The 12,420-nt window shown below is 36.4% G+C and overlaps 1 protein-coding gene across 1 annotated transcript in view; it reads right to left on the bottom strand.

Annotated features, from left to right (window-relative positions):
* The window catches only part of LOC149569763 (uncharacterized), a 58,199-nt gene extending 47,220 nt beyond the window's left edge, over nucleotides 1–10,979 (bottom strand). The window contains exon 1 of the mRNA XM_089822483.1: nucleotides 9,894–10,979. Within this exon, the coding sequence (XP_089678609.1) occupies nucleotides 9,894–10,791 (898 nt within the window). The 5' untranslated portion in view covers nucleotides 10,792–10,979. The remainder of the gene's footprint in view (nucleotides 1–9,893) is intronic.
* Between the last annotated feature and the right edge of the window lie 1,441 nt (nucleotides 10,980–12,420).

Raw genomic sequence — 12,420 nt, 5'->3', positions numbered from 1 at the left:
TGATTTATACCTAGAGGAAGGTAGTAATTCAAACAATCGACGAAAGAAGGAAGATCGAGTGGCACGAAGGTGGGCTCTTAATAGATCTAGGGAGGGTTAAAGTTGGAGCAAAGAAGGATTCCTCAAGGGATGACCATCCCCCGAGGATAAAATCCTCTCCTTATCTGAGTTTCTGCCCTGATGGATGACATCGAAGACACTCAGCCCCACACAATGCATAAAATGATAACTATTTGAAGTTGGAGGGCAATGAGGTTTAAAAGTGACGGAGTTGGAAGATGAAATTAGAAGGTTGAGGTTGAAAGTTCAGATCAAGGTGATTCCTAAGGGATGGCGGATTCCGCTATCCCCCAAGGACAAAAATTCTCAGTCATGGTCAAACTCCGCCCCAAGCAAAGGCTTGAACGAACAACTTGTAATAGGGGCAATCCCATTAAAGAGATTAAATGATTTCAAAAACATTTTTTCCCCTTAGCAAGGTCGACCAGCAATGCTAAAACAAATTTAATACATCATTTCATTGGTTAATTAAAAGGCCAAGTCGGCCTACTTAGGGTGATGCGCCCCTTCAAATCTGATCACCTATATATGAGGAGACGCCCAAATCATTTTCTCACAAATTCAAAGCAAAATACATCTCTGCAAAAGACAGCAAGATGCTCAGTAAACTGTGATTTTGGACAGGGAATTATCTAGTAGCAGTGAATTTATCTCCACAATATGACTGCAAACTGTTTTTAGGAGTGCTGGAGTGAGATAAAGTTTGGCAGATCAACATTAGAATGAAAAAAACTTCTGAAAAGCAGATCCATTTCAGTAATTCTGAAAAGGTGAGATATTCAAATCTGAATGTATTGCAAAAACTAAAACATGTCCATTGGCTTCCGATTTTGGTTTTTTTTTTTAAATCCATAATGCAGATTTGGTTTGTTTGTAATTTGGATTGGATTCAAGTGAGTTTCAAATCCCCCTTGTAACTGAGATTGGTAAAAACTGGGATGCAATCTTATTTAGGATATCATAAGTCTGAATCTACTAAGGAAGATCAGTTGATTTTGATGTAGCTCAACTTAGCTGATTTCATTCAAATTGTAGTTTTCTTTGAAAATTAGTGAGATGTCATCAAAGAAAACTAGCAAGATCAAGTGATAGGATTTTCATTAAAGAATTAAGGAGGAGCATTTCAAAAAACTAATAAATCTTAGTTTACTAATTCATGTGTAAATCCTTGATGTGTCGTTTATCAAAATTTAAATTCCAAATAATTGAAAATTTATCATGGCAGGGAAGAGTTGTCAGGAGCAAAGACTGGGAGCTCGAAGAAGAATAGACAAGCTCAAGATAGGAGAGACACCAAGGAGATGGCACCAAAATACAATTTCACTACAAAGCACAAGAAAATTGGAGATACTAGTCTTGGGTTCTCAATATGATTCAAGTGAAACAAAGGATGTATAGAGATCCAAATTCTAGGATGGCTAAGATGAAGAACAGAATAGTTCATGCAGCCGCCTTTCTTCCTACCATGCAGTGCATTGAATAGGTCCTTGAATGTGCAAAGAAGTATAACGCTCAAAAGAAGACAGTTCAGTATGGTAAAGAGAAGATGAAGATCGTAACAATACTATCAGAAAAGGCTATCAGGATGGCTTTCAACATGCTACTCCACAAGAAGGAAATCTTTATCACCAAGGAGCAAGCTTTGAAACACTTTGAAGATAAAGTAGATGCATGTGCAAAAAGGATGAATGATGAATGGATGGTTGAGCCATGGAGTCATTACTCCAAAATCTTAAAGTTGACCAAGCTAACTATATTAGTCTTCAAGCAAGATAGTCGATCTCAATGTGCTGCTAAACAGAGTAATGGGAAAGCCTCAAGGAGGCACTTTCAAGACTTGGATGTACTACTTCATAGAAAATAATTCTTTGGTAGAGGTGATGCTTGCATGGGTGAAGATTATCAGTAACAACATTGATCACCAGCTAAGAACGACAAAGAACACTAAGGCATTCTATATGACATCCTACCTTGTCTACATGTTGACCAGAGTGATTAAATTCTAAGGATTGACAAGTTTGGGAAGACGTGGAACAGCTGAAGTGGAATATTTAGTGCATGAATCCTATCCGCAACTATATCTTTGCAATCACAAGAACGATGCAATTGCCATGAAGATAGTGAGACAGTTACAAGTGGCTACACATGTGAGGTTTTCCGAGGAGGCTAAGAAACTGATTGAAGAATATGGATTGTGATACAACCAGTAATCTTAATTTCACATATATTGAAATACTTGGAAGTACAGTTTGCCCAAGGAAGCTTCCTAAATATCACAGACAAGATGGTCATCCCTATGACAGAATTCTACAGAACAAGTCCAAACTAGGGGTTAAATTTGACTTCAATCTTGGAAGTCAGACTTGTCTATTGCAGGCAGCAGCAGATGAAAAAAATTGTTATTATGGGATAGGACTCTACCACTCAAGATCAAACTTCAATGCTAAAAGGAAGATAAAAAAGCCATATGGGAGTTAATATCTTTACATTCCACTCATAGAAGACTAACGTGCTGATACAAAAGATGATTTAGAGATCAGAAGGAGGTTGTTCTCAAGATCAACAATGGATATGAGCAGAAAGTATAAATGGAAGGGGGTTACAGTTCCTAATCAATAAGAAGACAAAGTCTTTAAAAAAGACTTCGACACCACTACAAACCATGAGTTAGAACCGATTGATTGGAGTGATGACAAGAAGGCATAGTTACCAGGACACCTGTCTCCTACACCTTGAGACGCGTCTCGGAGACCCCCAGTACTGGAGACATGACGTCCCCAAAAACATTTGGATGCACGAGGTTCAAGTTGCCATCTTCAAAGTCCCCTGACCAACAATTGATGTCTCCCACCAAAAACATTGGGCACAACGTTTCATAAAAACTCTTAAATCTTATTCTCTATCATCACCCCTTACAAAAATTTAGTACTTAGTATAAATAATGATAGCCACTATAGTCTTCCGATCAATTTGCTCAATTGCCTCTAGAAAGACTTGTCAATGATGTATAATTATTCACTTTTCTTGTAGTGTCATGATCTACTAACAACTGTTCTTTTAAAGAGATCACCAGAATGATAATAAGAGATATTTACATAACATCAATTCAATTGTTGGAAATAATGGAAGCCATTGGGTACCTCCAACCTTCTCAAGTATTTTATAGAGACAAATCCATGCAAACCCTCTCCACTATCAAAAGAACAATACAAAATTTCTCATAATCACACATCTCATATCCTTTGGCATTTAATATAAAATAGATATTGAGTTTTGAACTCGTTCACCCTTCGACACAATGACTTTTGACTTTTGTGTATCTAAACATTGTTATAATACCACTATTCTTGTTTTCAAGGTTCTATGTCATGGTATTTTCTAGAAATTATTGAATCATATTAAACAAAAACTGACATCTCCAAGTACCCCCGTCTCCTCTTTTTGAAAAGTAGCCGTACCAGTACCAATACCAATCTCCAAGTACCCCAGTCTCATGGTAACCTTGCAAGAAGGTTATCCTTAAGGCTTCGATGATTCTAGTTTCCCTCTTCACTTAGAAATGGTTGGATGAGAAGGTGACCAATTTGGTTAGAACAAGAGTACCTTTGACGTATGATATATTAGAGTAAAATCTCTCTAATTTTGTTTCGCTTTCCATAGATATAATTCTATTTCTAATGGTCACTCTTCTTCTATGTTTCCATATTCTCTCTCTGTTCAATATGGAAACTTTATCTGTCTCTGTTCAGAATGTTTCTATTTCTCTTTCTTTGTTCATTATAGAAACATTCTTGTGTATACTTGTATATATAGATCATTATGTTCTTTGTTTAATAACACATTCATTATTTTACCATAATATGATAAGATGAAGGAGATTGAAGGAATTAAAGAAGAATCATATGAGCAACCTCCAGCATCAAGTGGGCAACAAGGTGAAGCTAGCAAGAAAAGGAAAAATACTACAAAGGCTCCACTTAGCAAGAATTCGGAAGAGAAGGAAATCAGAATTGAAAAGCCACAAGCTAAGAGACAGATATAAATAGCTCCCTAATCCAAAGAAAGTGCAACTTTAGAGCAAGGAAAGACTGTGCCATCTAAGGGCAAGGAAGTGCATCAAGAGATCTCTTATGAGTCAGAGAACAACACTAGTTAGAATTCTCCAGGATATTCTCTTTTGAGTGGAACTAACGCAAAAGAAATGCTCACTCCACAAAATGATAATGATGATGAGATGGTTGATATTGAGGATTCTCCTCAAGATGGAAAAATACCACCCCTTAACGAAGATCCATGAAGATATTGTAGTTATATCAATTGAAAGCCAAAGAAGAGAAGGGCCCAAATTGGAGTTAGAAGGGTGCACACGACCTAATTGGTTATGGGATATATTTCAAGTAAAAGAAAATGTTGATGAGCTTAAACCAATTGAGAACATTGAAAATCTTATACAAGAAGTAGAGGAAAATAGTCAACCAACAGGAAGGGTAGCTAAGATGAACAGAGATGATTCAAGGACTTGCACAATTCAAATTGCCATTCCTAAGGTGAACAAAGCAAGAGAAGCATTCAGCCTCAAAATTATGAGATAGTTGAACAAGAATTGGGAGGTACTACAAAGAAGATAGAATATGAGGAGCCTCAAGAAGCTCTCAAGCCCATGCAAAACAGAGAGAATAAGGAAGTTGCAAAGAAGAACAAATACAAGAAGGAGAATAAAAGATTAATAGCATATTACAGGAATGTCTACAAACCAATCTAGCAGAGAGATCCTACATTTGTACCACCTCTCACCCTTGAGAGGGAAGATATTGATAATATAGAAGATTTGAGGATTTCACTCCAAGCAACTCGAGCTTCGATGTAAGGAGTTTTGTAGGAGAAATTGGCATTTCTTCCATGATTTGTGGGGCAGTTTTACACACTCATAGCATAGCACTTAGAGCCAAATTTCATGCTTTCAACAATCTTTGGGATGAATTTCAGCCCATAAAGGACAAAACCATGCACCAACTGCAAGCTATGGTGAATGTGCCTGGGCAGCAATTGGTAAGAGGTAAGGTGATCAAGGCAGGAGGAATGGGAGACATAGAGTCATGGTACTTTGTTCTAGTCCATAGGTAGGATATTTTGGAGAAGATAACGAATGATAGTGCTCAGCCTTGTCTCTCCATCCATTCTATGATTAAAAAGGCTTTGAGTGTAACGAGGATCACCTTCAACTTGGAGGAAAAAGGAAAGAAAAGATGAACTTAGACTTTTTTAAGGAGAAGTTTGCAGCTTTCAACGTTGAGGAGAATGATATCATCAGAAGAGAATATTTGGAAGGGCTTTCATCTCTTAGACTTCTCATGACTTCAGTCAGGGACAATGTAACTGAATGGAAGAAAGCAATTGTTACAATCAAAACTTAATGAACTAAGCAGATTGGAGAATTTGAAATACACCTATGCCTCTAATAAATGAGCTCAATAGTATGGTGTCCAAGGTCATCAAATTAGCAAAGAAAAAAAGGTCAAAGGAAATAATATTTTAGAAGATGATTTGATGTAAGCCTAAGTGTCATTCGTTGGTAGTTTAGATGCTTAATTCTGATTGGCTTATTCTTTGGTGTCATTTGGTTGGTTGTCATTTTTATGTAATTTTGCTATTGGTTAATTTTGCAATTCTTGAATCATTGGCCGGTAGGGTGGCAATTCCAATCAAGGTTAGTAAGATTCAATCTAGGCCATTGATTTTGATTTAAATTTGGTCATTCATTGTACCCGAGTTCCCTATATAATGACTGCTCCTCTCATGTGTAAGAGAGATGTTAAGATAACACCAAATTTGAACTACTTATCATTGTTGTGTCTTGCATGGTGATTAGTTGTGATCAAGTTGAATTACTGCATGGTCTTCATCCTCACTCATTTCAAGTTGTTAAGATATAACAAAATTTGCTTCAAGTAGTTCAGTTGGATGAAAAAATTTGTGAATGTCTACTTGCTTGACTTGATTTAAACTAGGCAACTAGCCTCTTGTTGATTGTAGAAGTGCCTAGTGCAATGAGCTAGTCATTTCAAGGTACTTAACTTCAATTGATATCTAATCTTTGGTTTACCCCCAAGCAATCGAACAATAATCTAAAAGTGGGCTCTCCAACCAATTTCTTCTCGAGCCATTGAACCAAGCAATCTCACCTTCCACCTCCCGTCCACCACTACCTCGTATTGCAAGTAGGGAGATCGAGGAGGCCTAGGGAGATGGGCATTTATGCCTCGACCGCCCCTATTTTAATGGAATTGAAGAGGAAATATTGATTTGAAGAGCATTTAAGTATACCTTGGAAGCTTGCACTAAGTGGGTGAAGTTGCTAACAAGATTGCATCTAGTAGTCAAGTTCATCCATGTAGGAGTTAAGTTTAAGTTCAAGTCAAGAGTTGAAAGCCTAAAACAATTTATTTTTATTGCACATTGTGAAGGCAAATCTTTAGGAGTGAGTTGATAAGTTTCAAGAAACAATGTAAGTCCCCTAAGTGATTACCAACAAATCACATTATTTCACTGAGCGAGTATCCACAATTAAAGGAACCTTGAAGTCATTTCATGATCTACTTTGCAAGCTTAGCATAATAAGTGACCTTATTAAAGAGAGTGTTGAGTATTTAGGGTTTCACTTTGGAACATTGAGTTCTTGATATCGCATGTTGTCGTGGAATAAAACTCAAATCAACAAGTCTCAACACTCAAAGTTATAAAACCAACTCAATAATGCTCAATTTCGAACAAACAACTTGGCTCCCAGACACAAAGAATTATTTAATTGTCACAAACTCAACTGTGTGCTTTGGCTGACCCGCAAGCAGCAATTTATAGGAAAAATAGTTTGAAACGCATACTTCAATATAAAAGCATTCATGTTTTTTCATTTGAATACCATTTGAAGTTCAATAAATTATATAAAAATCTTTAAAATTCATCAATAATCAACTAGTGGCACACAAGTTAAGATCAAATCACTTAACTGGATCACTTACAAATTGTGTTGTCTAATAAACTAGAAAACCAGCAATCTTGTGGTATTGATACACAACTCTCCTTAGCAAAGCTACATTCAGCAATCTCAAACTGAAAACACAATTCTTGCAGGGTCTTGTATCCTTCTCAAGAGTATTATTATACCCATTACATCGGTATGTCAAAAGACACATCAACACCTCTTGTTTGCATCTAATAATTTTCCTTTTTTGGCCTCTTAATGCTCGTGTTTTTTTAAATAGTAAATAATAATTCAACCCTATTTTAAGAAATGTTCTAAAACCAATATATGATCTCAAAACATAAAACCTTAAATTTGCAAACCATGATAGAACTCCAAATTCAAAAACCTATAAGCTTATCATTAAACACATGGGATGATCTACAATTTTAATCATTCGAGTTTTGGTTCAAATTAAAGGAAGCATATCAAAATATGAAATTGGATGGAAAAAAAAATCAGAACATGTGTAAGAGAAACACCACTGCCAAAGGGCATTTAGTTTTTGTTGTAAATATTACGCAGTAATTGGTAAATATTTGTTGGATATTAATAGTGATCAAGAGATCAATTTATACAAGAGACTCGACGATGTTTCCTTAAGCAACAATCATAAAGAACAGAAATATTCTATTCTAGAAACAGAAAACTAAATATTACAAACATTCTAATATTTACAAGAGATTACAATAGATAACCATTAGATACTAAACAAAGATAATAGAAACCATCTATTATCGAAATAGCCCCCTTAATGGTCAATTTGTCCAGAGCACGAAGCTGTCAAAAAACATAAAAAGTAGATTTTGTCTATTCAAAGTGCTCTACATTGTTCGTTGTGGGCTGCGAACTAGATTGCTTAGTTAGGGCAGCTAAGCGCTTCCGACATTCAGCCTTCATGTGCCCATACTTGTAGCAATAGTTGCATTGAATGTTCTTTTTCCCGGAGCCTTCTGAAGTTGGAGCAGAGGACCTCTACTAAGAAGATTGTTGTAAACCAGAACCACCTTATCGTTGTCACGATATTCGAAGATGGTTAGCATCCGTTGTTTCCATGTGCCTTAGTTGCAACCATTGAACTTCTAATTTCCCTCGAGCAAAATATTAGTCAAAGATGCCATAGCACATTTTTCAGTGAAAAAGCGCAAAAATTTGTTAAGGCACGTACTTCAAAGCAAAATAAATGGAAGACCCAGAAAAGTACCCAAAAGAGAGCTCATAAAACTCAAAAAGAATATGTTGTCAATTTCTAGATCCGTTGGCTCAAAAATTGAGGCACGATAATCAAAGCACCCAAAAAAATCTGACAACCCAGTTGAACTCTCAAAAAACCCACCAAGCATATGTAAAAATATTTCGGATCTAGTACAGAAAATTAGGGTTTTGAGCAAAAACAGCCCTCGCTGCAAAAAAGCTTAGAAAAATGGCAGATTTGCAGAGAAAATTGCATAATATGGGGGTGAATAAACAGCAGAGATTTGTAAAAGAGCTAGATACAGATTTGCAAAGAAAATTGCAGAATCTAAACACAAATAAACAGTAGAGGTTTGTAAAAGACCTAGACGCCTCCAAATAGGCAAAAAAACCACTTTCTTTTTTAAAAATCGAAAAAAAAGCCCACAAAACAGAGGCGCAATTTTTAGAGAAATTTGGAAGCGAGTGGTAGAAAAATCTGGGCGTGAGTTATAAAGAAATGGCGCCCAACAGACCTCCACGTGAACAGCAGAGAATAACCCTCAATTTTCAAAGGATTCAGTCGCACTAGCTACAGATAGAAAGGCACGAATTTGTAGACTGGAAAAAATTGCGAGAGTTACAGACAAAATGGCATAATTTTTTTGGCAGAAAACCCCTGTCAAACCAGATGTTTTGGAAGCAAATATGCATGAAAATAATTTCAAAAATAAAAGGCAAATAATTTCAACAAAGAAATTATATTTTTTTTCAAAAATTTTAGAGTATTGGCTCTAATACCATATTACGAAATAATTGGTAAATATTTGTTTGATATTAACAATGATCAAAAGATCAATTTTTACAAGAGACTGAATGATGTTTCCTTAAGAAACAATTGTAAAGAATAGAAACATTCTATCCTATAAAAAGAAAACTAAATATTAGAAATGTTCTAATATTTTCAGGAGATTGCAATAGATAACCATTAGATACTACACAAAGATAATAGAAACTATCTATTATCATAATAGTAAGCACCTAGATGGTGCTGACAAAAAATCTTCTACAATATAAAAAAGGGGAGAAGTACCCCCTGGTCATAGCATATAAGCCTCAAATTTTACTACAAGATGAAGCTTTTCATAATAACAGTCAAATGTATAATAGGAATGAAGGAATGGTATAATAGTCCTCAGCATGGCATCTATGGGCCAAAAAAATGTATACGAGTGGAATTCTCTAATAAATAATTACTAAACCATGAATCAATCTCGAAGGAGTGGCTTGTCGCCAAAGACAGTCATACTAGAAAGAAGTTCTGGGTCTAAGCTCCACGGCTTTTGGCATTCAACAGCATAGATTGCTTAAGCACATGGTAGTACTGACTTATCCTTACATGTGCTTTTGGGTAGAAAGTAGTAGATAATTTTTGTATTCGACGTTTCAGATCACACTCTCTGATAGAATTTAATAATGATTTACGTGAAATAGGAATTAGAAATTCAAGTACAATTGATGCTTTCGTAATTAGTGATCGATCTTGTTTTCGAGAAAAAGTTTTCAGAAGTTTACGTACTTCAACGACAGAAATGATAACAGTACATTCAAAACCTCCTAAATACTGCGTATTACATACCGATATTAAGCTGTCGACTGGAATGGCAACTGCTCTCAACAAGCTGTTTAATCTCCTCTCTCGTGAGACGCTCTCCCAAAATTTCCTCTCTCGACCTGACATACCTAGGACCCTGACCCTCCAGAAAGGGGCCTGGAGGCTGAATATGTTTAACTCCCTTCTTGTTCGGCGGAGGCAGCTTGAAGCTATCAAATTCAGGTCGCTTTTTCTTGCTCGGAGGCAACGGAGCCCGACCCGTCCATGGTCTAGGCATTGTGGTCGGCCCAAACGGAACAAACGCCGCTTCCCGCAGTGCCAAGGGTTTAACCTTGGGGGTCTCCGTGTAACTGTACTGGAACTCAAACGGTGCTTCCGCCAAGCGGTAAGCCAGTCCGTTATCACCATAGACCACCTCTCTCCCATCCTCTTCTAACGTTGCAAGCTCCACTGTTCTAGGGTTTACCTTTTTTGGCATCCATGAAGTAGGCTCTCGTTGTTTCGAGGCTTTTTCGTAGGGTTTTCTGGACTGGCCATAGGACCGCCGCGTCGAGGAGCGCGAGGAAGGTGTGAAAGCTGAGTTTCTCGAATTTACTGCAGCACGAGATGGTGCTGAAGGCGTTCCCGTGGACTTGAATGGCGGGGCGGGATTCGAACCCGTTACCTCTGGTCCGCTCTTTTTGCTGGAAAGCCATTCGGCCAGTGCTAGTTTTTTAGTTTTCCCATCTTCTTCTTCTGCTTGTGCTTCCTTTGGGACACAATTTACAGTGATAATCCGGTGGTTCCCAATTAAATGGTTTTTCTTGCTGGTAGTGCATATGCTGAAAGGAGCTGCTGAAACATTTTCTGATTTTCTCAGCGTAGCAGAGGCTTCGGAGAGATGTGTGAAGATATTGCAAGGAGTAATGGTGTTAAGCAGCATTTCAATAATATAAGCAGAGGCGTTTTAAAGATTACCTGCGACAGATCTCCACTCATGCCTCTGGTGCTATGAGCTTATTATCCATTTAACAGCAATCTGTCCCATAGGCTATTTTTAGCCTCTTCTGACCGTTGTTTTTTTCCGACGTACCGTATACAAGAAAAAAGAAAGCAGACGTCATTGTTTTCAAAACAAAAACAAACCAAACTAAGAACATATAGTTTTATTAAATATTCCCGAAAGTAAAGAGATAAATTTCTACCTAATTTTTTTTTTTTAATCATTGCATAAAGAAATATCACAATTAAATGCACTTCAAAAATATAAATTCCATTTTTTTTACTATTGGCTACTTCCATTTTTCTTGTAGCCTTTTCCTTTAATTTGGAAAAATAAGACTATAGAAATGACACTACGGTAATTTCCAGGGGAAGTAGAATGTCACTTGTAGAAGGTTTCATGTGGCAATTCCACTGTGATGTGTGTGTTGTTGGCTTCCTAATAGCATTGTGTAGGCTGGTAGACGTGGCATATGCACATTTTCTATGATTCCACAATTCACAAATGGCGAGAGGAGTACTCTGCTTTGTGTCAAACTCACTATGTGGTTTTAACCTAGCAATAAAATAATTATTAGCATCCTATTGAAAGCCAAGCAAAGGGAAGAGCAATTGTAGTAGTTTCAAAGCTAAGAATGAGCCCTAGAATATTTTGGATGTTATTCTAATGTTTGACTTTTAGTTGTTTGGTTTGAATTTCGTTAGCAGAACCCTTGACAACAAAATGAATTCTTTTGCTTCAATTGTATGATAGAGGGACGATAGTTGAAGATGCGAACCAATGTTTTTGGTTTATTGTTGTAGATAATTTGCATTGTAGGTATGCAATTTTCTCTAGAAACAAAAAAAGTAGACTTTTTGTCACTTTTTTTTTGTGCCCATCTTTTAAGCCTATTGAATTATCTAGATGCAACAATATTAAAGCCAATGTTATTGAAGTCGTTGTTAGCATATCCCCTTTCCACCATCTCGTTATCTATATGAATTTTAATGTCAAAATATAAATCTTTTTGAGATTATTTAAAATAGTATCAAATTTCTTTCCTTTTACACAAAACTCAATTTGTGATTAAACCATAAGAAGTGTCTACAAAATTTCCTATACTATATGTATTCTTAATACCCATTTTCAGCACTAGGAGATGGTCAATTTCTATAAATTTTGCCTAGTTTTTGGGTTGAACAATGGTTATAGTTTAGTAGGCTCATTAGTCCAGGAAGTGAAAACAAACTTAAGACATTTGCACTAACCCAATTTTTTTATTCTCACAATCTGACACATCTAAATTTATTAATTGACATTTCTCATGTGGGTTTCTTCCCAAATAACACTAATCCATTTCCCATAAATGTTTCTTCGTCAGAACTAGTGACATTAACCAATTAGTGTAAAAAATAATCCAATCAATTTATCATCTTAAATGTTCATTGCAACAAATTGAATTTATCATCATGTAGCACTTGTATGGATCAAGAATGTACATGTGGACTAACATCTCAATTGTCCTCTAGGCTCCTAGTCATTCCCTCATTATTGAAAAGTTTTCAAGTGCACACCTTATTGTGGGAT

This window comes from Cupressus sempervirens, chromosome 3 (assembly GCF_028749045.1).
Source record: "Cupressus sempervirens isolate cs-2001-9-10 chromosome 3, ASM2874904v1, whole genome shotgun sequence".
Taxonomy (NCBI): Eukaryota; Viridiplantae; Streptophyta; class Pinopsida; order Cupressales; family Cupressaceae; genus Cupressus; species Cupressus sempervirens.
The sequence above is the reverse complement of the archived record's forward strand: the minus strand, read 5'-3'. Positions and strand labels throughout refer to the sequence as shown.